Source organism: Rhamphochromis longiceps, linkage group LG3 (assembly GCF_057381845.1).
Source record: "Rhamphochromis longiceps isolate RC_006_pf linkage group LG3, R_longiceps_female_GT1.1, whole genome shotgun sequence".
Lineage (NCBI taxonomy): Eukaryota > Metazoa > Chordata > Actinopteri > Cichliformes > Cichlidae > Rhamphochromis > Rhamphochromis longiceps.
In genome coordinates this window covers 61,998,579-62,026,300 of record NC_140559.1, presented here as the reverse complement: position 1 = coordinate 62,026,300, position 27,722 = coordinate 61,998,579, and the positions used below count along the sequence as shown (strand labels likewise).

Sequence of the window (27,722 nt, the reverse complement as noted above, 5' to 3'; positions counted from 1 at the left end):
CTTGCATATGATCTTCAGTTTGCAGCTGGACTATCACATAGCAGCTGGAGCAGTCTCAAATGGAGGCCAGTCCACTGCTGCCACCTGTGGCCAAGTGCCATAGCCTACTACTAGATGAACTTGTGACACACATCTGCAGCAGAGGCTGAGTGGCTGCTCTTACACCTGGAGCATCCAAATCGACCAACAAACACGCTGAAAGATGCAATGCCATCAATGTGGATTGTCCAGACTGAGAGACCTCTTCCCTCTGACCCCTCCCCAAACCCTCAAACCCTCCTACCCACCTCGACATATAAACTCTGTGTGGCTTCACGTGTTCTGTTGATGTTTACATGATCGAAATAACTTGAACACAAACACAAACAAAGAGGAAGACCGCACCGGAAGGAAACAACTACAAGTCCCACAATCCTCTGTGTTTAGGGAGCAGCAGTGAAAGTGAAAGTATTGAGCCTCCGTTCAGAGCAGCAGGAGGAGGAAGGTGGAGCTGAGGCAGGTGAGTGTTAACATGAATATGTTTCTTCTTATGACATAAAATAATTCCACGCTGTTCGTGTCTGTGGGTGAAATGTGAGGCCGGTCGGCTCCTCTGAGCGCTGGTTTCCTGTAAGTAGAGAGGAAGTGAGTTTAGCTGAGCCTCCGTTTAGTGTGAGAGAGCAGGAGGAGAGTGAGAGCTGTGCTGAGGCAGGGTGAGTGTTAACACCGCTCTGACATTACTGTGTCTCTGTGGCGGGAACAACAGGCTCCGTCAGTGGAGGCAAAAATAATCAGACTTTGGTTTTTCAAAGGAAACAACTTTATGTCGGAAGTTCCCGCACGCTCATTGGATAACGATGTGTCAATCTCGAGCTATTAGCCAATGAGCGTGCGGATTCACAGAAAGACCCGCCTTTATCACGGGACTTTAAAAACTACAATGGCGACAGAAACTCCGTGAGTGGAGTTCAGGGTGACGTTATGAAACTGTGACGTTTGAGCCACTTCCTGTTCTCAGTCCCAGCGTCCTGATCACCGAGGTTTCTGTTGCTCTGATATCTGATATTGATTATATTGGTAAACAGGCTGTAGCATAAACATCAGGGCCCTGTTTCAGGAAGCCGGTTTAGTGGAAAAACTGAGTAAGTATACCCTGAGTTAACGAAAACTCTGGGTTTTCGGTTTCACAAAGCGAGTTCAGATGAAGCCTCAGTGAGTCACTATGACGACACACTCCGTGAAGCTAACCTGCCCCCTAGCAGGTTTACTACAACTAACCCTGACTGTCTCCGCCCCTTTGTCGGAAACCTGACAGTAGGAAGTGTCAGACATGGCGTGCCCCGTCCTTGAAGAGCCAGTAGATCGTGAAGCCCAAATTCTCCGCAGAGCTCTCCGCCGGGAGAGAGTGATCAGATCGCGTTTGGACATTTGATCATTTCCTGATGATTTCCTGTGTGAACGTTACCGTTTCTCAGCACAATCTATAAGTTATTTGAATAACATCCTCAGGCCATATATTACGCATGTGACACATCGCGGACATTCTCTCAGTTCTGTACATATTATTTGTATTGCACTTCGTTTTTTTGCAAACGGGAGCTTTCTGTATAATATTGGTGACGCTGAGCACGTTTCCAAGGCTACCGTCTGTCGGGCAGTCAGGAATGTTACAGTTGCACTGAAACGTCTCCTGTACTCGTCTGTGGTGTTCCCCGGTCATAGACCCACAAGATTTATCAAAGAGGGATGCCACATAATTGCAGGTATCAGGATGACCAAAACTTAATTCATGATGTGGTGATACTTGAACTACTACTTACATTTTACATTTATTTTCACGGTTCCCAGGCGTGATTGGCTGTACAGATGGCACTCACATTCCAATCATTGCTCCTTCAGTAAATGAAGGAGACTATGTGAACAGGAAGTCTTTCCACAGCATTAATGTACAGGTACATAGTTCCCTGTAGCATTTCAAACTAACAAATTATTTCATTATAGTAATGGATGCTAATTTGTGTTCTCTGCACTGTGAAGATCATATATGATGCTGCCAACATTATCACAAATGTGGAAACCGAGTGGCCAGGCTCTGTCCATGACTCACAAATATTCCGTGAATGTACACTGAGCACAAAATTTGGACATGGTGAGTTGAAAATACTTTAAAATATATAAAGACCAATTGCTTCAGGGACATTTGAACTGAAGTGTATCCTTCTGTCTTAGGAGAGTTCACTGGCTACTTGCTTGGTGATAGGGGGTATCCATGTTTACCCTATTTGCTTACCCCTTACCCTTACCCTGAACCGGGCCCACAGCAGCGATATAATCTGGCTAATTGCAGGACAAGAGCCAGAATTGAAATGACTATCGGAATGCTTAAGGCCCGGTTTCAGTGCCTGCAAAGACTCAGGGTCACCCCAGAAAGGGCATGTGACATTATTGTGGCATGTGTGATTCTTCACAACATTGCCACAATTAGAGGAGAACACTGTCCTTCTGAACCAAACATCAGCAGTGATCCAAACCATGAACATCCTGACCCTCCCACGGACATACAAGATGGAAGCGCAGTCAGAGACACCATATGTCACAATCATTTCCTTTGACCCATCACCTCAACATGTTGAAAGAGGAATAAACAGATTTTTTGTTCAACTGGCTTTATTGGTCGCCTGTATTTCCTGTACACAAAGTATTAAAAGATGTAAACCTCATAAAGTGTCTCTGTTGCTTCCTCCTCTGTAACAGCTGTCAATGTTTCTTCATTATTTTCCTGTAGTAAAGAAATAAACAACATTGCTGTTCTACTGTAAACTCATATAATCTGTGGAGTATTACTCACAACTGCATGTTGGTCTGGCTCAACAGGAGGCTGCACCAGATGCAGTACACCACCACCATCAACTGATAGAATATGAGGTTTATACAGGTTACTTATAACTTACAAGGGACCAAATGGCAATTAACAAACATACCAAGCACCTTACACTTCATTGTCATTATGCTCTCAAACACAGCCAAGACTGAGGGAAGGCAAAATCAGTAGGAAAATAACTTCACTACAAACAAATTCATTATGGTGAAGAGTTTATCAAATGAATGAGTCGCACTGCAAAGGTGACTGTGAAGAAAGGATGTATGCACATCATGTATTATTTTGAATTTACCCCCTATGTAGGCACTTGTGTCTTGCGGGGTTATTGACTCAGAGGATGTCCCCGCAGAGATGCCTTCAGCCACAGGGCGCCCACTGTTTTGGCTGAGGGCCAACTGCTCAGCCTCTGTGAGTGGTGGAGGACCCCCACCTGTTTTTCGGGCCTCCGCTTTTTTTCTGTTGGCTATAACGGGCCACATTTGAGCATACAGAGTAAGCAAATATGTACTTGTAATGTGCTCAGATAATTTCAATAAGTGCTTACAGAAAGAAAATTAATGTAGCCTCTAACTGCAATTGATTTACATGGGACAAACAGACCAAGCACTATGGCTCATAATACAATTACACCTTACCTGTTTGGACTATATTTTTATATTTCATTTTTACTTGCTGCCAGGAACGTTTGGGCCTGTTGGGTTGCACCTGCGCTCACATCACATCACAAAATAAAATGTATAAAATAATAAATAGAATGACATATGATAAAATAACGTGTTAAATGGGTGGAAATCCCTAGATCAATGTTTATATTAACACTCACGCATTGACTCTGTCGGCTATGTTTTGCCATGCATGCTCACTTTCTTTTGCAGCTGTGGCTGTGTTACTTTTTTCCGCGGAATTTGCATGTTATCGGCATATGCTGCCATCAGAATTTCGGCCTCAAGCGCTGTGAAATACATTGACCGCGCCTTCTTTCCCTCCGTCTCCATGGTGACTCGCTTAATCTGTGCTCCGCTTATCAGGGCTTTATGTATCCTCGTCCGCGGGCTTCACTTGGGGTTAAAGCAACTCCGTGTTGATTGAACTAATTGTTATCAGCCTTTCTGAAACCGAATATTCCGAGTTGGACAGTTCGGGGTTACTCAACCCTGAGTATCGTTTTTCACTCTGAGTTTTCTAAACCGGCTTCCTGAAACAGGGCCCAGGTCTGTTCTGAAAACTGTCTTTATTTTTTCAAAGTAAGGGAATATCTGTGGTCTGATACCGCGGGCTCATGGGCTAAGGACTTGGATTGACAAGTCAAGCGCAGATGATTGTGTTGTTTCTTATAAAGGCTTGTGTGTGTGTGCCTTCCTGTGTGTGTCCTTGTGTCAGTGGAACTGAATCAGTGTGTTAGAGAAAGTGCTCCTCTGCTGTGCCGTCATCGTGTGGATGCTTCTTTTAAAGTTGGAACTCATGTTTTTATGATCTGCTTCATTTCATTGAACCTTTATTTCTAACCATGAAGTCCCTTTGAGGTTACAGCCTCCTGGTTAGGTTTAGGCTGTTATTGTGCTTCAGGCTGAAATATGAGGAGTAAGGAGTGGGGCTGGTTAGCCCTCATGACCCTCACCATAACACATACGTCACAGGACAGTGTTTACCACAGAAACTCCATGAAATGATCAATGAGAACTTTAGAAACCCGTCAGTGTGATGCTTCCAGTACAACAGCACCTCTGAGTGTGTGTGTTTGCCTCTCAGACTAACTCCACCCTGACATCAAGAAGATGGAGGAAGAGGATGGAGCAGGATCTGCAGCATCCAGCTGTGTGTCTGTGAGGAGTGACCGGTCCAATGATAACCCTCCAGACTTCAGTAATGAACCTGCAGCAACAATGTAAGAGAGCTGCTGACTCATTTATTCAGTGTAAATAATGATTTTTGATGCAATGGGAGAAGAAAAATGACAAAAACAGTTTTAAAAATAAGGATTAAAATATTACAAACTATGTTTTTGAGTTTCCTGATGTAGTACAAAAATATATGAACATAACTGTATATAGGACAGATATTTACGGTTCTTTTAGGCAGCACCAAAAAACAAAAAGACTATTTTTAAGCTGTCTGAGGTAGTGAGTCAACATGTCACACTGGGTCAAAGGTCAGGGAGTAAAAGTGTGTTTTAAAGGAGGTTTAAAAGCAGCGAGTGAAGGAGCCTGTCGAGGTAAATCGTTCCATAACTGATCAAATTCAGTTGGTGGACCTCTGTGTGAAATCAAGCATCTGGTTCACAGAGAGGATAACCCTCACATGGGCTGTACAACATTATATAGGGAGACAAAAACAGAGATTATCGTAGCCATCGCTCTCTCGCATGGACGTGGCAGTCTTGCTGTCTGCTGCGAATCCTCCCCGTACCTCCGTGACCTCGTCTGGTATCTGCTCCCTCCTCTGTAAGAGACAGTAAAGGAAAACACGTCTCTGCCTAGTCTTGAAAATCTAATCTTATCATCCATTGTTCTTCTAGGGCCTCTTCTTCTTGTGGCCTCAGCTAACTGCTAATATTTAAATGGCTAACATTAACATGTGTGCCAGCCAGGTTAACATTTATGATGAACTATGATTAATTAACTGATGTTGAACCTGGAGCTTTACTGACCTCTGAAATTCCTCCTAAAGTGTTATTCAGTGTTGTGACAGTCAGCTGCTTCAGCTGCTGCTGGGATGGGCTGTGGCAAAGAGAACAGAGAAAATCCAAATCAGAGTTTTTCTCTGAATTAAAAGGAAACAACAATATATTCTACATGGTGAAACTGATGGTTTCTGGTGTTTGGGTCTGTTTTTCTGTATTCATGCAGATAAAGTGTAAACTCAGATGAATTATACCATCAAATGTTAAAGGAAAATATCAGGATGAGTGTCTGTGAGCTGAGAAGGACGTGAAGCGAGCAGTTTATCCCAGAGCTGAAGCTGCTCTGTGTGCAGAGATGAGCTCAGATTCCTGCTGTGATTGATCAACAGTCACAGAAATGTAGATGATGGGTTTAGATTTTATTATTGTCATTTGTATTAGGAAATATTTAACCATATATGCTTAGAGGTGTATAATCAATTGTGTAGTGATAGGATGTGTGATCTTTAACAGGCTGCAAAGGCTTGGTGTGTATTCCACACTAGAATGCACACCCACATCCTGGGAGCACGAGAGAGGTCGTACCTTCTCTTATTGTTTTATGGTAGGATTAACGTAGCTACGTTTGTTTTAGTCTAAGTGCTCTTTGTTTAGATGAACTGCAGGACTTCCTCACTGTGTTATCTAGGGTGAACCATCTAGGGTGAGGGGGAGGCTACCCTCTTCCTGACCAAGGATGTTTGACCCTTTGATCAGCTGTAACACACACACACACACACACACACACACACACACACACACACACACACACACACACAGTATTCTTTGTTCACATGTATACCTATGTAAGATGCTATATGTTAATGACCCTATGCATATTCATGTAACCACAATAAAACGAGTGCTATGGGGAGCCTGGCTGAGAGTCTGACGGAGGTCAAGTGGTGGAACGACACTTGGCTCTAGGCAGGTCTCCCTCATGCATGAGTAAACCAGAGAACTTTGGTGCCTTGTGTCTTGCTTTTTGCTGCGTAGCAGATTGTCCTTAACGTTCCAGCGAATAGGTTCGAGCTACAAACCTATCAGTAGACTTGTAGTTATTACTGCAGTATGGTCACAGCAGATACTGATAAACATGTATTATGAGGATGGATGATCAAGTTTCTCACTCTCTCCTTTAAATCTCAGTTTTTTCTTCTTCACAGTTTATCTGTTAATTTATTAATGAATAACACTGAAAGAGTTTCTGTTATATTTCCCCTTGAACATCAGCTTATTAGGGCGGCATTAGGAAATAGCCCCCCTCCAAAGAATGAATAAATGAATGATGATAATAATAAAATGATTAAAAAGCAGAGCTCAGAGTGGTAGAATGGTCAAACATGGATCCACGGGTGGTTCAACTGCATTTGGTGACGTGACTAAAGCAAATCTTTCAAATAATCCCACCATCAACGGGATGTTGTCTCCTTTACTACAGTTACTTTACTTGGTCACCGTGTGAATTTCTTTGAAATGAACCAAATTCTTTTATTTGTTGGTTGTTGCATATTTAACCTCTACAGTCAGGAAAGGAGGAGATGAGGCCTCAACAATGTTGGGTTGTAGCTGTGGTTCAGGTTAGAGTGAGTGTCCATGGAATAAATGTAAGTCAGTGAACTGGAAACATGACTGTGTTCAAACTTTGTTTACCTTTTTATAATGAGTCTAATCAAAGGTGGACAGAAGTATCTCCACTGTGACTTTTCTGTGTCACCATCAGAGCTTCTGCACAGTGTGGAGAAAGATCCAGAAGCAGAGCTGGACTGCAGACAGCCAGTCAGAGCAGCTGTGTACAAAGTAAGACTGAACATCTGTCTGCTGATGGACTCATTTCTGAAAACTGGACTTCTTGTGTTGTTCAGACATTGAAGAGTTTTCTTTCTCTTTAGTCTCATTGTTTTTCTTTCTTTCAGCAGATGTTGGTCTGCAGGAGGTTTTAGATGAACATAAGATCAGTCTGAGGAGGAGATGTGAACGTGTGACTGAAGGAAGTGATGAAACAGGAAGTAGAACCCTCCTCAACAGGATCTACACTGAGCTCTACATCACAGAGGGACAGAGTGAAGAAGTTCATACCCAACATGAGGTGAGGCAGCTGGAGACAGCTTCCAAGATGGACGCCCTCCATGACACTCCAATCAGGTGCCAGGACATCTTTAAAGCCTTACCTGACCAACAGAGACCCATCAGAGTGGTTCTGACCAACGGCGTGGCTGGTGTTGGAAAAACCTTCTCAGTGCAGAAGTTCACTCTGGACTGGGCAGAGGGCTTGGAGAACCAACATGTCAGTGTGGTGGTTCTGCTTTCATTCAGGGAGCTGAACCTGATCAGAGATGAGCAGTACAGTCTTCTGGAGCTGCTCCATGTTTTCCATCCAACATTACAGAAGGTCACAGCAGAGAAGCTGGCTGTCTCTCAGCTTTTGTTCATCTTTGACGGCCTGGATGAAAGCAGACTTTCATTGGATTTCACCAACAGGAAGCTGCTGTCTGATGTCACACAGAAGTCATCAGTCAGCCAGCTGCTGACAAACCTCATCCAGGGGAATCTGCTTCCCTCGGCTCTCGTCTGGATAACTTCCCGACCCGCAGCAGCCAATCAGATCCCTCCTACATGTGTTGACAGGCTAACAGAAGTACGAGGCTTCACTGACGCCCAGAAGGAGGAGTACTTCAGGAGGAGATTCAGTGATGAAGAGCTGTCCAGCAGAATCATCTCCCACATGAAGACATCCAGGAGCCTCCACATCATGTGTAGTATCCCAGTCTTCTGCTGGATCACTGCTACAGTTCTGGAGCACATGTTGACTACAGAGCAGAGAGGAGAGCTGCCCAAGACCCTGACTGACATGTACTCACACTTCCTGCTGGTTCAGACAAAGAGGAAGAAGAACAAGTACCACGAGGGACGTGAGACGAGTCCACAGGAGCTGACGAAGGCTGATAGGAAAGTTCTTCTGAAGCTGGGGAGGCTGGCGTTTGAACATCTGGAGAAAGGAAACATCATGTTCTACCAAGAAGACCTGGAGCAGTGTGGTCTGGATGTGACAGAGGCCTCGGTGTACTCAGGAGTTTGTACAGAGATCTTCAAAAGAGAGTGTGTGATCTTCCAGAAACCAGTCTACTGCTTTGTTCATCTGAGCATTCAGGAGTTTCTGGCTGCTGTCTACAAGTTCCACTGTCACACCAACAGGAAGACAAAGGTGCTGAAGAACTTTTTGGGAAAAAAATACAACAAGTCCTCTCTGGATGATTTCCTGAGCAGAGCCATGTATAAATCCCTCCAGAGTGAAAATGGCCACCTGGACCTGTTTGTTCGCTTCCTTCATGGCCTCTGTCTGGAGTCCAACCAGAGACTCTTAGTAGGTCTGCTGGGTCAGACAGAGATCAGTCCAGGAACCATCCAGAGAGTCATCAACAACCTGAAGAAGATGAACAGTGATGAAATCTCTCCTGACAGAAGCATCAACATCTTCCACTGTCTGATGGAGATGAACCACCTCTCAGTACATCAGGAGATCCAAGAGTTCCTGAAGTCAGAGAACAGATCAGAGAAGGAACTCTCTGAGATCCAGTGCTCAGCTCTGGCCTTCATGCTGCAGATGTCAGAGGAGGTTCTGGATGAGTTGGACCTGCAGAAGTACAACACATCAGAGCGGGGACGACAGAGACTGATTCCAGCTGTGAGGAACTGCAGAAAGGCTGGGTGAGTCCAGATGTGATCATTAACATCATTGATCAGTGTAGGTTAGTAGTTTAATGTTGAAAATAAAATCAGATTGTAAGCACAAAGTGTTTGTGTCCGTACGCTGCAACCTTCCACACCATTCCTTTATTGTACAGACTCAGCAGCAGCTCCATGGATCCCAAATCCAAGAGTGGAGAACAGATTTGAAGTGTGTCACATCCATGCAGTCACAGCTGTGTCCACCATGTTTCCACTGATATTAATCCTGTTCAATGACACGTTTCATATCAGTGAATATGTTCTTTAGGACGTCCACTGACATGTTTAAGTGTCCTGCTGGAAATCATCAAATCATCCATGAAATCCATGAAAAATCCTTTTAGTGTTTCTAACTTCACCCTCTGTCCTCTCTCTCTCTCTCCATCCTCCTCACTGCTTCTTTCACTGATAATCACACAAACATCGTATTCAGCTACAAAATAACACAATAATATCATCTGATGATCATTATTATAAGAGCAGGATCCATATTTGATATCAGAGTAACACACTGCTTGGTTATGTGCAGTCATCATCAGTGACTGTGGGTCAAACAGAAGCTCTCTGATTGGTTGCTGACCTTGGTCACCTGTCCACTCTCACCTGTTTGTGTTTGCTCTCTCTTTGCTGTCTCCATCCTCTCTCTCCTTTCTCTCCCTCTCTGTCTTTGTACGTCACTCAGGTCCAATGGAAACAGTGACATTTACAAACCAATCAAAGACAAACTGATCCATGTCAGGTTATAACAATATTCAAAGTGAATACAGGCTGCTGCTGGACACAGACAGGTAACATCATTTTGACTTGCTGTCACCTGGATCTGGACTCATAAACACTGAAGCCCTGAACAGGAATACAAATCATTTTCTGCCAACTAGCGACACACCAGCAGATAATGGCTCAGAAAGCTAAAATGAGCCAATCATTTCTGTGTTTAGTTCCCCTGAAATCAGATCTGATATCAGCAGCTCTGAGTTCATTCATCATTATTGTCCAGTGATGAGATTTCTGCTCCGTTTGGTAACAGTCAGCAGGTTTTTCCTGCGTGTGGACGTGAACAGTCGTACCTGACAGCAGGTAGCAAACAGAGATCATCTTTCCAGCTGGAACTCTTCACTGAGCTGAACTCATTCAAAATGTTCTGGAGTCAAAACAGGAAACAGTCCAAATGTGTGTCTTCACTCTGACTCTGGATCAGATCTCAGTGACAGACTGTGGACATTATGGAAGCCTAAATGTGACACCATCTTCCTCCTTCATCTGCAGATTAAAGCCAAACAAAGATTCTCATTAAAAGTCTGCAGGTCTGAGAGAGACTCAATCGTTGTGTCATGTCAAACACAGTAAGAGGAGCTGAAGCACAGATGTGAAGAGCAGATTCATCAGATTATGACCTCACTCTGTTTTGTCTTCATATACATTCAGTCTGTGTTTATAATGCAGATTTTCTGCTTTTATAATAACACATTTTATATTTTCTATCATCACAGACTGACTCGGTGTCGACTCTCAGAGTCTCACTGTGAAGTTGTGGCCTCAGCTCTGAAGTCCAACCCCTCCCATCTGACACAGCTGGACATGAGTAGAAACTACAAGCTGCAGGATTCAGCAGTGAAGCTTCTGTGTGCTGGACTGGAGAGTCCAAACTGTCGACTGGAGACTCTGAGGTGAGTTCACTGACTGCGGCTGTTGTTGTTTTTCTATATTTCATGTCTTTGATGTTTGAAACTTTCTTTAGTTCCTAAATGTTCAGGATGTGTCTGAAGACAAATGTGAAGAAGTTTGAGTGCTTTCAGAAATGTTGTCTTTCCAAACGACTGAACAACAGTTTTTCCTTTTGGCTCCAAACAGAAGTGACAGACTTGAGCAGGGTTCATTTAATGAATGAATGAATGAATGAATGAATGCTTTATTGGCCATATGCAGGTTGCCCCACAGAGGAATAGGACCCCCCCCGACTTACACACACAACAACAAGACAACACAAGGGAATACAGTCGGAGATCGGCAGCGTTGGGAGAATAACACTGAAAAAATTACACAACATTGGGAAAAGTACAAGAGGGAAACCTGGGCAACCTATGGGAGGACAGCATGAGAACAGGAAACAAAAAAACTCCTCTGCACAGAGAGCACATTAATGTCCACATCACAACATCAGAGCACATGACAAGCCACAGGGGATGGATAGGGGGGTGGGGGGTGATTCGAAGGAACACAGCAGTCGTCCTGCACCATGCTATCATTTCAGCGCGGCACGCAGACCTGCTGCCTTCCCCCACAGGAACAAGCATCGAAGGCGTTTGGAAGGGAGGGGGATGAGTGCGTGCTTATCAGTGTAAGTGTGTGTGTGTGCGTGTCCATAGTTCAGCTGAGACAGTGTCCTTCGCTCTATCAGGCTAAGTAAACAGTCCTCCAGCCGATCCAGGTGTCCTTCATGGGATGGGAAGAATAGTCATCACACAGTCGTTATCAGGGAGTTGTTTTGGTGGGCTCCAGCCTTGGGCCTAGCAGCTGGCGCCGTGGTGTCCAAATGTAGAATATTGTTGATTTCTCCTTTATGCGAGCAGCGAATTTAGCACTCTGACACTGGGGCCTCGATTTCCCGTTGGAGCGCTGCGAGCCTCCCCATGATGGTATCAAGCTTCTGTTCCGTGGTGTTGTCATTCTTTTGGTTCTGAGACCCCACAGCTACAGTGAGCCGTTCTGCGATGTTATCCAACTTTCGCTCAAGGGTGTTATTGTGAGCAGGCCCCTCTCTGATGTATCCCATCATACGCTCAATGGTGTTAGTTTGAGTCTTCACGGCAGCTGTAAGCGTCTCCAAGGTGTTAACCATGCTGCGTTCGGTGTGGGAGGCCGCGCCTCGTCCCATCGCTTCAATTCCAGCGGTCAGCTTAGGGGGGGTTTGAACAGCTGGTTCCGCTCTCTTATTTCTCCGATAAGTCAGGGCCAAGCCAGCTCCGATCAGCAAGAACCCTGTTATCATGGTTCCGAAGGCTGACAGAAGTGGAGTGGTGACGGGGAGATGTTTGACAGGACAGTGTTTCAGCCTCCACAGGTTCATGTTGTGCTCCATCAGTCAGTGAAGATGAAGTCGGTGCTGATGAGGCTGTAGAGTGTGTGAGGGATGTGAATGAGGATGATGAAGATCTGATGATAGCAGATAAAAACAGGCTGCAGAGACTTTGAGCCATACAGGGCACACAGTGTGTGTACAGAACAGCTGAAATCATTATGGAGGCCTCACTGGGATATGGAAGCATCACAGTACAGCTTCAGTGAAGCTTTAAAGTCTCTGATATGAGATGAGAAATGAAGCAGCCAGAGCTTTTTCATGAGTGGAAATCCACTGTGACTGTGAGCTGCTGCTACAGCCTCCAGATTAGCCAGCAGCTCATCCTGCTCAACATTTCCTCACCAACTTTAATAGAAGTGTGATGTTTTCAGCTGGAGTGATGGTCAGGGTGGCCTCCCTCTCCTCCTCTTCTCCTCTTCCTCTTTCCTTTCCTGTAGCTGAGTTTGGGAGAGACTAACAGTGTGTGTGTGTGTGTGTGTGTGTGTGTGTGTGTGTGTGTGTGTGTGTGTGTGTGTGTGTGTGTGTGTGTGTGTGTGTGTGTGTGTGTGTTACCTCCTGCTGACCAAAGGGTCGTAAACCCAGGAAGTTTACATCAAAAGAAACAGATCTTCCAGATAGGATGTATCTACAATAAAACCTCCCCCAGCACAGAGTGGTTGGAGAGGTGGCCAGGATCAAAGGAATGGCTTTGATCCTACTGCTTGAACTAAGACTGTACAAATTTAAGAAACACAATGGCAACATTCAACAATTAGACTTAACAGTAACACCACCACTTTACTCTGTTCTACCTGTCACATCATTTTATCAGGAAACAAATATGCTCATGTTTTTACTATGTTTGTCTTGAAGATGTAAGAAGATCACATGGTGCTTTTTATTATTGTGTTGGTTTGTTTGCTGTCTCTTGGATGGAGCCCAGCTGTGCGTGGCCCCTGGGCCTGTGGTCAGAGTGTGTGCTGGATAATCCGGCCCAGGATGAGGCCAAACTGACATGGGATGAAATGTCTGTCACATAATTGAGCTTTGTGATAAATGTACGACTTTAATGTGAAACATTCAGAGTTTTTTCTCTTGTTGTGTTTGTTTGAAGCTGCTTCCTGTTGGCTTCAGCTGTTTGGAGTTTCCATTTTCTAAACTTCTACATTCTGAACCTTCTTCAGCTCTGAACAGATGATGAAACACTGAATGATTTCAAGCTCACACTTTGTCTAATAAACTTACATCTTTCATTCTTTATACAGATTGAGCGTCTGTGGTTTGTCAGAGATCAGCTGTGATTATCTGGCAGCAGCACTGAAGTCCAACCCCTCCCATCTGAGAGAGCTGAACCTGAGCCTGAACAACAAGCTGCAGGATTCAGGAGTGAAGCATCTGTGTGGTTTCCTGGAGAGTCCAGGATGTGGACTTGAAACTCTGGGGTCAGTCAGCATGTTTTAGTTGTGCTGAGATGAATATGATGTGAAAGTTGTGCTGACACTAAACTGCAGACATCAGGCTGATATTATACTGATCCACACTGAGGATCTTCATGGTAAAGTCTGTTTTCTTCTTCTCTGGTTTAGTCCATTGACTGCAGCAGAACAATGTTCACATTTCAAACAGTGAGACTCAACGTATGGCCCGCGGCCCACACGCGGCCTGCCCACCTTCCCTGATTCAGAGAGAGGGGACCCTGATTAACTGTGTAGTGTTCTTCCTCACAGTTCTAAGTATCAGACACAACAATGAATAATCCACAGCTGACTGTCTTTAGCAGGTCAAAGGTCACGGCACACAGCAGACAGTGGGAAATATTATAACTCTGATCATTTATCAGCACATATCCATATGTATAAAAACAAAGCTGACACTGTGAGACTTGATCAGAGGTGTGATCATCACAGCAGAGGCCTTTGTGTCAAAGTCACTGAGGATCAAACAGAAACACATGAAGCAGATTTTCCTGTTCTGGCTTTTTATAGCAGATAACCTTCAAAATATTCTGCAGTCCATCAAAAACTGAAGCAAACCATGAATCAACATGTGAACATGAGCTGATGCTGCTGAAGTGAAGCAAAGTTACAGAGGTTTGATTACAGACACAGCTGAGAGTTTGTAATCTGTCATCATTTTAAAAGGTTTACATTTCTTCAGTATATCCACATTTGCAGCTGGTACCTCAACCTCCACTTGTCCAACACAACTGCTGTCCACTGCCTCCATGACATTGTGATTTTGCTGTTGGTCTTCTGTCAGATCTTCATCAATCACTTCTGCACGGGGCACACCTTCAGACTCTGCAGCTGCATAACGAAAGCCAGTAAGATAAAATTAGACATAAGGTAAATGTACACCAATATTCCAATGACAGGTGTGTGATTCATCTGGAAGTTATGTGCGGATTAGTGTACAGTGATAGCAATTTAGTATGTTTTTAGAGGGGGGGGGGGGTTGTTTACCTCCGATGGGTGCTCTTTTTCGCTTCCGTTGCGTACGCCTTGAGTGCCGGTCCGAGTCTGATACAGGTATGTCGTCATGCCCCATGTGCAGTGTTGGTGCCCAGTCTGGATTTGTTACATCCATTTCATATGCTGGTTTGCCTGCAATAATGCCAAATCATAAGCTACTCAGTCGACATGATGTGGTTCTGCAGCATCACACATTAGCATGTTTTATCTCATTATCTATGACCGCAGCACATTGAAAATCACACTAAAAGCCTTTCAAGAGTGATATGAATTAATTTAGAACTCACCGGAAAGAAAATGCCGTGAGCAAACCAACAAAAAGCTGGGGATTGCAGAGAACTCGATATCCCCTCGTCTCACCGCTGCAATCCAAGCCTGACGTCTTTGTTTAGTAATATCGGATACATGGGATCCCTCACGTTGCCTCCAGGACGGAAAACGATGAAAAGAGAGCCCGTTATCCAGCTTCTTGCCTTCACGATCGTGTGATCTAACGTTGCAACCGACAACACAACACGTACGATCCATAGCTGAAATGGTATCCTTTGGCTGGCCTACTGTCATGGCGGAAGGGGGCATGACCCATCTCCCGTGACATCACGCTCCAAAGCCCTATAGGTGGGAAAATGTACCATGTCGACCAATCAAAAATGATATGGAAACATGACATTTGGTTGTTTAGCAAAAGGGGGAAGTTTTAGGAGTGACCGGCAAGAGAGAGCGAGTGAGCGAAAGAGAGAGAGAGTTTTGATACGTGAGAGATTTGTGACGTTTACCGTGTTTGGTCTCAAGTTAGTTTGTTGTCTTGTGTATTTAGTGTGTAGCTGTTGTTTTGTTTTGTGTGTCAGTTCTACTAGTGATCGTCACAGTTGCTGCCTTAAAGCCAACAAAGGCAGATTGCAGTGTAAACGCTGAGTGACACACCTGCTGTCAGACCTGCAGGTTTATCCCTGTGCTGTTCTCATATGTGTTAGAGTGACACAAACTATTGTTTGACACCTGATTGTTCTGTAAATAGTTTGAAATGATTATATGAAAAACGTCTGAGCCTTGGCTGCATTTTTTGGTAAATAGTACCATATAACTTTGTTGTTTGCAAAACGTGTGCGTATTTTTAAAAATGTACAATCTCTATTTGCATTTCAAGTTATGAAGATGATTCGTTAAACATGTGTGTGGTTTTTACAGTCAAAATATCACTTTCTACTTGTATTTTAAATTTTGTCTGAATTTAGATAAATTGTGCTGATACAGTTGGTCAAAATGAGAAAATAACAGATCGGCAAGATAAACTGTTTTTAAAGGTAAAATATAGAGGCCACATCAAAAGTAGTCAAGAAGGGTTAAAGGCTAAAAGCAAAGTTGTCACCAAGTACTGTTTATATTTGTGTGTATTGCTGCAGCTTTTTTGAGTATTAATTTGGTGCCTTTGTGTGAAATAATGGTATTGTGAGTGATCCATATAGTCACAAAGAATAGCCACTTGTTTCTGTGCTACCAAAGTTCCCCGGCTTTCATTCAAAATGTGTTTATCGTCAGCACCTGCACATTAAACTACTTAAACATTATAAATGTCTTCAAGCTCACACTGAGGCCTGTGGGGTACTATCAGCCACTGAGACAGTACACACATTTATATGTGTTTGTATATGAATATTTCATACTTTAAGACTGCCTGTTTATTTAAGGGAGATGAACAAAATACATTGGAATTGTACAAAATAATATCATGGATGATAAATTAAATAGATTTTAAGTAGATGCTTGTGCATTCTTAAAGTCTTATATGTTGAACTGAACTATGTGATCTGTTCAAAGCCTTAATCTTAATTTGAAGTGAAATGTGCATTTTGAGTTTATACACTATGTATATAAGGCGACCGTTTCCTTTTGCAGTATTTTTGTGTGGTGTACTTTTCTATGTCTTAACAAAAGGGGAACAAAGGTGTTTAAGTTCACCTAGGATGATGTGTTTTAATTTTCACATGGTCTTGCTTGAATTTGACCCTGACAAAGGCGTATGAACTCTGTCAGCTGTTTGGAGTTTCCATTTTCTAAACTTCTACATTCTGAACCTTCTTCAGCTCTGAACAGATGATGAAACACTGAATGATTTCAAGCTCACACTTTGTCTAATAAACTTACATCTTTCATTCTTTATACAGATTGATGGGCTGTGATTTGTCAAAGATCAGCTGTGATTATCTGGCAGCAGCACTGAAGTCCAACCCCTCCCATCTGAGAGAGCTGCACCTGAGCAGGAACAACAAGCTGCAGGATTCAGGAGTGAAGCATCTGTGTGGTTTCCTGGAGAGTCCAGGATGTGGACTTGAAACTCTGAGGTCAGTCAGCATGTTTTAGTTGTGCTGAGATGAATATGATGTGAAAGTTGTGCTGACACTAAACTGCAGACATCAGGCTGATATTATACTGATCCACACTGAGGATCTTCATGGTAAAGTCTGTTTTCTTCTTCTCTGGTTTAGTCCATTGACTGCAGCAGAACAATGTTCACATTTCAAACAGTGAGACTCAACGTATGGCCCGCGGCCCACACGCGGCCTGCCCACCTTCCCTGATTCAGAGAGAGGGGACCCTGATTAACTGTGTAGTGTTCTTCCTCACAGTTCTAAGTATCAGACACAACAATGAATAATCCACAGCTGACTGTCTTTAGCAGGTCAAAGGTCACGGCACACAGCAGACAGTGGGAAATATTATAATTCTGATCATTTATCAGCACATATCCATATGTATAAAAACAAAGCTGACACTGTGAGACTTGATCAGAGGTGTGATCATCACAGCAGAGGCCTTTGTGTCAAAGTCACTGAGGATCAAACAGAAACACATGAAGCAGATTTTCCTGTTCTGGCTTTTTATAGCAGATAACCTTCAAAATATTCTGCAGTCCATCAAAAACTGAAGCAAACCATGAATCAACATGTGAACATGAGCTGATGCTGCTGAAGTGAAGCAAAGTTACAGAGGTTTGATTACAGACACAGCTGAGAGTTTGTAATCTGTCATCATTTTAAAAGGTTTACATTTCTTCAGTATATCCACATTTGCAGCTGGTACCTCAACCTCCACTTGTCCAACACAACTGCTGTCCACTGCCTCCATGACATTGTGATTTTGCTGTTGGTCTTCTGTCAGATCTTCATCAATCACTTCTGCACGGGGCACACCTTCAGACTCTGCAGCTGCATAACGAAAGCCAGTAAGATAAAATTAGACATAAGGTAAATGTACACCAATATTCCAATGACAGGTGTGTGATTCATCTGGAAGTTATGTGCGGATTAGTGTACAGTGATAGCAATTTAGTATGTTTTTAGAGGGGGGGGGGTTGTTTACCTCCGATGGGTGCTCTTTTTCGCTTTTGTTGCGTACGCCTTGAGTGCCGGTCCGAGTCTGATACAGGTATGTCGTCATGCCCCATGTGCAGTGTTGGTGCCCAGTCTGGATTTGTTACATCCATTTCATATGCTGGTTTGCCTGCAATAATGCCAAATCATAAGCTACTCAGTCGACATGATGTGGTTCTGTAGCATCACACATTAGCATGTTTTATCTCATTATCTATGACCTCAGCACGTTGAAAATCACACTAAAAGCCTTTCAAGAGTGATATGAATTAATTTAGAACTCACCGGAAAGAAAATGCTGTGAGCAAACCAACAAAAAGCTGGGGATTGCAGAGAACTCGATATCCGCTCGTCTCACCGCTGCAATCCAAGCCTGACGTCTTTGTTTAGTAATATCGGATACATGGGATCCCTCACGTTGCCTCCAGGACGGAAAACGATGAAAAGAGAGCCCGTTATCCAGCTTCTTGCCTTCACGATCGTGTGATCTAACGTTGCAACCGACAACACAACACGTACGATCCATAGCTGAAATGGTATCCTTTGGCTGGCCTACTGTCATGGCGGAAGGGGGCATGGCCCATCTCCCGTGACATCACGCTCCAAAGCCCTATAGGTGGGAAAATGTACCATGTCGACCAATCAAAAATGATATGGAAACATGACATTTGGTTGTTTAGCAAAAGGGGGAAGTTTTAGGAGTGACCGGCAAGAGAGAGCGAGTGAGCGAAAGAGAGAGAGAGTTTTGATACGTGAGAGATTTGTGACGTTTACCGTGTTTGGTCTCAAGTTAGTTTGTTGTCTTGTGTATTTAGTGTGTAGCTGTTGTTTTGTTTTGTGTGTCAGTTCTACTAGTGATCGTCACAGTTGCTGCCTTAAAGCCAACAAAGGCAGATTGCAGTGTAAACGCTGAGTGACACACCTGCTGTCAGACCTGCAGGTTTATCCCTGTGCTGTTCTCATATGTGTTAGAGTGACACAAACTATTGTTTGACACCTGATTGTTCTGTAAATAGTTTGAAATGATTATATGAAAAACGTCTGAGCCTTGGCTGCATTTTTTGGTAAATAGTACCATATAACTTTGTTGTTTGCAAAACGTGTGCGTATTTTTAAAAATGTACAATCTCTATTTGCATTTCAAGTTATGAAGATGATTCGTTAAACATGTGTGTGGTTTTTACAGTCAAAATATCACTTTCTACTTGTATTTTAAATTTTGTCTGAATTTAGATAAATTGTGCTGATACAGTTGGTCAAAATGAGAAAATAACAGATAAACTGTTTTTAAAGGTAAAATATAGAGGCCACATCAAAAGTAGTCAAGAAGGGTTAAAGGCTAAAAGCAAAGTTGTCACCAAGTACTGTTTATATTTGTGTGTATTGCTGCAGCTTTTTTGAGTATTAATTTGGTGCCTTTGTGTGAAATAATGGTATTGTGAGTGATCCATATAGTCACAAAGAATAGCCACTTGTTTCTGTGCTACCAAAGTTCCCCGGCTTTCATTCAAAATGTGTTTATCGTCAGCACCTGCACATTAAACTACTTAAACATTATAAATGTCTTCAAGCTCACACTGAGGCCTGTGGGGTACTATCAGCCACTGAGACAGTACACACATTTATATGTGTTTGTATATGAATATTTCATACTTTAAGACTGCCTGTTTATTTAAGGGAGATGAACAAAATACATTGGAATTGTACAAAATAATATCATGGATGATAAATTAAATAGATTTTAAGTAGATGCTTGTGCATTCTTAAAGTCTTATATGTTGAACTGAACTATGTGATCTGTTCAAAGCCTTAATCTTAATTTGAAGTGAAATGTGCATTTTGAGTTTATACACTATGTATATAAGGCGACCGTTTCCTTTTGCAGTATTTTTGTGTGGTGTACTTTTCTATGTCTTAACAAAAGGGGAACAAAGGTGTTTAAGTTCACCTAGGATGATGTGTTTTAATTTTCACATGGTCTTGCTTGAATTTGACCCTGACAAAGGCGTATGAACTCTGTCAGCTGTTTGGAGTTTCCATTTTCTAAACTTCTACATTCTGAACCTTCTTCAGCTCTGAACAGATGATGAAACACTGAATGATTTCAAGCTCACACTTTGTCTAATAAACTTACATCTTTCATTCTTTATACAGATTGATGGACTGTGGTTTGTCAGAGATCAGCTGTGATTATCTGGCAGCAGCACTGAAGTCCAACCCCTCCCATCTGAGACAGCTGGACCTGAGTGACAACTACAAGCTGCAGGATTCAGGAGTGAAGCATCTGTGTGGTTTCCTGGAGAGTCCAGGATGTGGACTTGAAACTCTGAGGTCAGTCAGCATGTTTTAGTTGTGCTGAGATGAATATGATGTGAAAGTTGTGCTGACACTAAACTGCAGACATCAGGCTGATATTATACTGATCCACACTGAGGATCTTCATGGTAAAGTCTGTTTTCTTCTTCTCTGGTTTAGTCCATTGACTGCAGCAGAACAATGTTCACATTTCAAACCTTCAAAGAAGAAGAAAAATCCTCCACTGGATAATTCACTGTGAAACTCTCCAACTCTTCATTCCACCTTAAAGTCTGTCTGACACTGAAATCCAAAGCAAAATGTGCGTTTGCTTTACAGACAGCAGTCCAACACAAACATACACACATCATCCAAAACACAGTCCAACATCCAAATCTCCTCCACTGCCAGCATGAATGATGGGAAAGAGAAGGAGGAACACTCTGACATTCAGGGTTAGAATGAGTTTCATGAAGCAGACTGTGAAGATCAAAGCTGCATTAGAAAGCTTACATGAATGAATGAGTGGACAGAAGTGGACAGAGATCATCTGAAGCACTTCAAAGGCTTTAAATCAGCACATTTCTCTTTATTCTTTATCAACTCTGTTAGTTTCTCTCAGTTTTCTGTGGAATGAAGCTAACAGCAGGCTAATAAGATGCTGACCAATAGGTTTCTATTAAAGGTTGTAATTTGTATGTGAAAAAGTGCTTTGGCTCAGCAGGGATCAGCTTACAGGTAGAATACAGCTGCTGGATGGGATTAGCATGTCATAGCTATCTACCAAACTGCTAACTGGGGGATTTCAGGCCATCTATGGATCATTTTTGCTAACTGTTTATTCAGCTTAGGCTCACAGGGCTGCAGCCTGTGCCCTAGCTGTCATAGGGCAAGAGGCGTGGTCCACCTGCACAGGTGAGCAGTCCATCACAGGGCCAACAGAGAGAGACAGAGAAGCACTCTCTCACATCCACACCTACAGCCAATTTAGAAGCACCAATGAACCTAAGCAGCATTTCATTGGACTGTGGGAGAACATCCAACCTCCACAGAAAGGCCAACAAGCTTCAACCTACAACCTTCTTGCTTTAAGGCACTAGTGCGAACCACTTTTCCCCATTTCAGTCCAAATCCTGCATCTTCCTGTTTCTGACTCCAGGCCAGCTCCACTAACACTTTCTCATCAGACACTGCCACCTAGTGGAGGAAGTCTTAGTTCCATTTGAAGATTCAGATTACAGTTAGTTCCTTTACAAAGAGGTGGAGGTGGTGGGGCCACAGCACCATCATCACTGAGTGCCATAGGACACTTAACCTTTGTTTCCATGTGCTGGGAACTTCCTGTTGTTCCAAGGAGGACTGGAAAATGTGTGAAACTCTCCCAGTCAGTTCCTCACAGCACACTTCAATCATTTCCCTCCCACAGCATCAGGACCAGGGCTTTTTCTCTCTTTGCTCCCACTAAGAGATTTCCACACAAACACCTCATCAGTGGGACTCTCAGAGCTACCAGCCCTTTGCTACAATCACAAAGCTCTTCATTGAAATCAATGATATCAAAGCTGGAATCAAATGAGTCCAAGTCTTCTGCTGATTCAGCATCACATTCATCTTTGCTCCTTGTTCTGCATCCCCACCATGGACTTCATTCCTTTCCAAGCCAGCCTTGAGTGTCCTTTATTCAGCTCATCCTCTGCTTTACTTTTACACCTGATTTTAGCTGCTTTATCTCTCTTTCAACAAGTTTCTGTGCCTCAATCTTTTTCTTCTCTCCCTCATAACAAGACAGCTTCTTCTGCCTGAGAACATGTTGGAGTGATTTACTAATCCAGGGCTGCTTATTGGGGAAAATACTTCCTGTTTCCAAAGTAATCCCCATTTTTCCCAGAAAGAAATGTAAGTAGAAATCGATGATCTAAGTGAGAACATGAGCCTTTAAAAAGTCCCAGTGGGTGCAGTCAAAGCAGTCCCTCAGTCCCAGTATAGAGTCTTTGGTCCAGACTGGAACAAGTGTGTGCCCAGTTTGAGCTCTCTTCAGTGCTGTGACCTGACAGACCCAGAGGGGCCATCACATCACATTTAGAAGCTCCCCTAATGGAGCCACAACACATGTCCAACACTTAGTCTGTCTTGTTGGACCAACTGGAAGAAATGATTCAAGGACTTAGTCACAGAACAGAGATTCAAATCTCCAAAATCCAACTGGCTGCATCAGGACATATAGTCTGAAACTCTGCACAGTTTCCTGTTTGAAGCTGCTTCCTGTTGGCTTCAGCTGTTTGGAGTTTCCATTTTCTAAACTTCTACATTCTGAACCTTCTTCAGCTCTGAACAGATGATGAAACACTGAATGATTTCAAGCTCACACTTTGTCTAATAAACTTACATCTTTCATTCTTTATACAGATTGTGGGGCTGTGGTTTGTCAAAGATCAGCTGTGATTATCTGGCAGCAGCACTGAAGTCCAACCCCTCCCATCTGAGAGAGCTGCACCTGTGGGGAAACAACCTGAAGGATCCAGATGTGAAGCAGCTGTCTGATCTTCAGCAGAGTCCAGACTACAGACTGGAGACTCTGTGGTCAGTAGAGTGATGGAGTGAGTGGGTGGTGCTGTCAGCAGTATTGTACTAAACACAGTCAGTATGAAGCAAAGATCCAGTGTTTCCTGTAAAGCTGCAGCTTCTCAGTGAAGCTGTGAGAGGAGAATGGTGACAGGCTTCAGGATTGGACACAAACACTTCCTGTTTCTGACCTTTATGGTCACCATAGTAACGGCTGACACGCTCTGATCAAACACTGTCAACAGCCAATCAGCTCTCTGAACAAAGCAGCACGCAGACCAATGACTGCATTCATTTCCAAGTTTAAAGCAGTGAAGAACACAGTCTGTAGGTGAGGAAGAATTTAGTGAGAGCAGATGTTTGGATGGAATTCCTCCAGTTAACAGCTGGAACCGTCCATCTGGATTGTTGGGCTTGTTGTTGGGGTTCCTACAGAGCTCAGAGTGGACACACCAAGGTTCTTCTAATGAATGAAAGTCCAAACTCAAACTAGGAGGGAAAAACATTTTCATCAACTTCAATAAAAATCCAAAGATTAGAAAAAGTGAAGCAACAATGAGTCCTAGTACAGTCCCAGCACTGAAGTCCCTGCTGCTCTTTATACTGGATGTGCTGCATCACTGACTGACAGCTGATGAAGAGTCTCTGGAAACACTCGTTTATCTCCTCTGCTCTTCCTTCTTCTCTCTGCAGGTGGAGGTGATGATGGTAAACAGGACGGTGTGTGTGCTGAGAGAGGAGGAGCTGTGTCCTGATGATCCAGAGAGGTTGAAGCAGCAGCAGCTTGTGTGTAGAGACGCTCTGACTGGGCCATGTTACTGGGAGGTGGAGAGGAGAGCTTCATCCAGCAGTGACTGACAGAGGAATGAGAAGAAGTGCAGATGACTGTCAGTGCTGCAGAGTGAACTGCTCTGAGAACAGCTCCACTGTCAGACACAATGTAGAGTCCAGCATCATCCCTGTGTGTCCCTCTGGATCTGACAGAGGATCATCAGTGTATCTGGACTGCTCTGCTGCTGCTCTGTCCTTCTACAGTCTCTGCACAGTCTCTGTCTGACTCTGGCTACATTTTTGGCATTTATATTCTTGGTTGCTCTCTTTATATTTTTCACATGCAAAATGTGCCCATCTTTGGCAAGATTCACACTGCACCTGGAAAGGAAAAATAAATGGCTCATATTCTGTTTGGTGAATACTATTACTCAACATTTTAATTATGATTGGCAAGTAATGATACTAAGACTTATGTGTTTCTTTTGTTTTGTTTTACCATTTCAATCATGCTGCGGTCAGCGTTAGCATCTAACATGGAGCAAACAATGCAGTAGTCCTCAGCGTTCCCTGAAACACAATCATAGTTAGGTTTTAATCAAACATTATTTATTGAATAATTAAAAAATAATAGTACATTTTTTCCAAATATACTTCCTGGAAAATTAGTCTAAATTAGACTTTGAGAAGGGTCTTATCTGAAAGTGTTTGAAGAGCACTATTTGTACTGTGCTGTTTGAAAAGCACTATTTAAATTGGAAGTACGCACTAACGTGATAAGGACTTTACTGGACTTACCTCGATTTTCAAGTAGGGTGCAAGCTATCTGCATTCGCTCCAGCACAACTGGCTCTGTAGTGGTTGACACCTCACTGACCTCTCCAAAATCAAGGTAGTGTTCTGCAAACTGTGAGATTGATCATAATTAGAATGTAAAGTCTTAATTAGGTAAAGGATAGGATAATTATAAGCCACAAGGCTTCAGCCTATTCCTTTTTCAGTTACTGTATGATTAAGTACTTCTATGTAAAATGATCATCTTTGTTGTTGTTGACCGAAATAACTTTCACTTCACTTAAATTCACTTAAAGTCTTAATTCTAGCTAACAAGAAACTGAATCATTTGAATAAGGGTTACCTTTAACAGTAAAACTCCACAACTGCTGGAATCCTGTCGCTTGTTGTGTTGCATAGTCTGTAACTGCCACTCCATGGTGTCTTCATGCCCTCTCATCCTCAGAAAATTCCTAGTTGAACAAAAGTGTTTGTAATGAAACAAGATTTTTTTTTTTTTTTAATCTAAGAATAACACCTCAGTATCATACATACCTCCAGTTGTGCAGAATTTTCCTGTCATAAACACCTTCATTCCCATGGGGTCTATGAGCAGTATTTTCTGTGCAGAAATGTTGACAATCTAAAGAAAAAGTTAAATTAAAAATTACAATTGTTTGTGCCACTGAAAACTTATTTAAAAATAACACTTTGTGCAAGAAACTGCTTCACAACAAATTATGCAAATTAATAACAAAATGAACACATACCACAAGAATCCAGTGTGTACCAAAGTTCACAGGGCACAGCCACGTCTTCAACTGGGAACTTCATCTGTGGGATTGGAAGTGCAGAGTAATTTGGATTTACTTAGGTACCATGCGTCTCAGTAATGAGTGGTAAGACAGTAAAAAAAATTGTCAATTTTCTGTTGTAGCGGTTTCCCCTCTGTGCGACTGGCTGGTTCAGCTTTGTTGCAGGATGATGGGGAGCTGAAGTGATATGTCGTATGCCGTTACTCCCAAGGAAACACTGGAACTCCTCTCCAGTAAACTGATGACCATTGTCACTTACGAGCTGTTGTGGCGGACCTGTGCGTGCAAACGGTGACCAAAGACTATTGATCGTGCTGGCAGCTGTTGCTTGCTTTACGGGGAAGATTTCTGGCCACTTTGAGTGGGCATCAACCACAACCTGGAACATTTAGTCCATAAATGGGCCAGCATAGTCTATATGAATGCGTTGCCATGGAGCGGATGGCCACTCCCACGCGTGTACAGGTGCTGTTTGAGGCTGGCGCAGCGTCTGCTGGCAAACAATGCAGGATTTAGCCATATTCTCCATTTCACAATCAGTGCCTGGCCACCAAACATAGCTTCTAGCAAGACCTTTCATCTTAACACCCAAATGTCCATCGTGCAGTGAGTCCAGTACCTTTGTACGTAGTTTGGGTGGCAGATGACACGAGTTCCCCACATGACACATCCTTGGCAAACGGATAGTTGGTCTTTGTGGGTGGAGTACGCAGAGAACTGAGTGTCACTACAGGACGGCCAACCATTCACAGTAAGATCATTTGACAAGATTGTGTTTTGGCTCGTTTCTCTTTTCACCTGAGCACTTGTGACAGGTAGGGGTTCCATTTGTGTAACATGAAACACAGTAGCTGGATCAGTCATTTCTTCGGTGGGTTGCATGTGTGGAAGACGTGAAAGTCCATCTGCATTTCCATGTAGCTTTGTCCCTTTGAACTCAATGGTGTAGGTGTGTGCACCCAGGAACAAAGCCCAAGCAAGCGTGCCGCAGCCATGGTTGGAATACCTTTCTGAGGGTTAAAGATGGACACCAGCGGTCGGTGGTCTGTGATCAGGGTGAAGTGTCGTCCATATAAATACTGATTAAACTTCTTCACTCCCCACACTAGACTGAGTGTTTCTCTGTCTATCTGCGTATAGTTGTGCTCGGCTGCATTTAGGGACCTTGAGGCAAAGGCAAGTAGTCGTTCGGATCGATCAGGCATTTTGTGAGATAGCACGGCACCAATGCCATATGGTGAGGCATCACAGGCGAGGCGAAGTGGTAGCTTGGGGTCAAAGTGTGTCAGAACCTCCTCTGATGTAATGAGCTGCTTAACTTAACTAAATTAAATGCCTCTTCATAGTTTTTTGTCCATTTCCATTTGACATTTTGTTGCAGCAGAGAGTTCAGCGGGTGCAGGACTGTTGAAAGGTTTGGTAGAAACTTGTGGTAATAATTAATTAAGCCCAAGAATGAACGTAGCTGACTCACATTTTTAGTGTCTGGTGCCTTCAGGACTGCTTCAACTTTGTCCTCGGTTTTGTGGAGCCCATGTCTGTCGATCTTGTGTCCACAATACTCAATGGCATCCTTGAAGAACTCACATTTGTTTTTGTTTGCTCTCAATCCATATTTTTCTAGCCTGGCCAGGACTGCTGTTAGGTTAGCCAGATGAGTCTCCTCATCAACACCAGTGACTATTATGTCATCCAGAAAACACTGTTCCTGGAATGCCTTGTAGGACCTGATCCATGGCACGTTGCCATACTGCTGGGACACTGGCGATACCAAATACCAGCCTGTTGTACTGATATAGGCCTTTGTGAGTGTTTATCACCACATATTTCCTGGATGTCTCTTCTACTTCCAACTGGAGATAAGCCTGGGCAAGGTCAGTTTTTGAAAAGTGTTTGCCACCTGCGACTGCTGTGAATATGTCTTCTATCCGCGGAAGTGGGTACTGATCTATGTGGAGAACTGGGTTCACTGAAACCTTAAAATCACCACAGATCTGCACTCTGTCACTTGCTTTCTTGCTTACTGACACTATTGGTGTAGCCCAATCTGACCATTCCACCTTGGTGAGTATTCCTTGCTCTTCCAAGCGCTGGAGCTCTGCTTCGACTTTGGGGCATAAAGCATAAGGTACAGGACGTGCCTTGTGAAATCTTGGTTTTGCATTGTCCTCCAGTATGATCTGTGCTTTAATATTTTCAGGGTGCTGATTCCATCTTTGATCACCTGGGCACGGTTATTAAGTTTCTGTTTCAGTCTTTCATCCACAGAATGTGCACTCAGGCCTCATTCCAGTCTCATTGACATAAAGTTCCAGGTTGCGTTTCTTTTTCTCATATTCCACTTTCACTTTTCCCAG

At 43.3% G+C, this 27,722-nt stretch overlaps 2 protein-coding genes and 1 long non-coding RNA gene across 3 annotated transcripts in view; 2 read left to right on the top strand and 1 right to left on the bottom strand.

The window, feature by feature from the left end:
• The window catches only part of LOC146675633 (ribonuclease inhibitor-like), a 132,729-nt gene extending 108,507 nt beyond the window's left edge, over positions 1-24,222 (top strand). The window contains exon 4 of the mRNA XM_085401174.1: positions 23,699-24,222. Coding sequence (XP_085257300.1) covers positions 23,699-23,708 — 10 coding nt within the window. The 3' untranslated portion in view covers positions 23,709-24,222. The remainder of the gene's footprint in view (positions 1-23,698) is intronic.
• LOC146675634 (protein NLRC3-like) lies at positions 436-20,513 on the top strand. Its single transcript, XM_085400618.1, has 7 exons — positions 436-499; positions 4,610-4,745; positions 7,243-7,319; positions 7,436-9,227; positions 10,739-10,915; positions 13,572-13,748; positions 20,303-20,513. Exons 2-7 carry the CDS (start codon positions 4,636-4,638, stop codon positions 20,496-20,498), a joined length of 2,529 nt encoding a protein of 842 aa, XP_085256744.1. The 5' UTR covers positions 436-499; positions 4,610-4,635; the 3' UTR covers positions 20,499-20,513.
• On the bottom strand, positions 5,205-10,866 carry LOC146675635 (uncharacterized). The gene is made up of 4 exons (XR_014910314.1): positions 10,770-10,866; positions 10,316-10,508; positions 5,508-5,577; positions 5,205-5,299 (listed from the first exon to the last, which is right to left on the bottom strand). It is a non-coding gene; the product is annotated as an uncharacterized LOC146675635 (long non-coding RNA).
• Positions 24,223-27,722: the final 3,500 nt, after the last annotated feature.

What these genes read in the sequence shown, in the direction of transcription:
- LOC146675634 (XM_085400618.1), top strand. Translation starts at nt 4,636, where the DNA reads ATGGAGGAAGAGGATGGAGCAGGATCTGCAGCATCCAGCTGTGTGTCT. An exon ending in AATGAACCTGCAGCAACAAT is followed by an intron (nt 4,746 to 7,242) that starts GTAAGAGAGCTG and finishes TGTCACCATCAG; the next exon opens with AGCTTCTGCACAGTGTGGAG. An exon ending in TGTCGACTGGAGACTCTGAG is followed by an intron (nt 10,916 to 13,571) that starts GTGAGTTCACTG and finishes TTCTTTATACAG; the next exon opens with ATTGAGCGTCTGTGGTTTGT.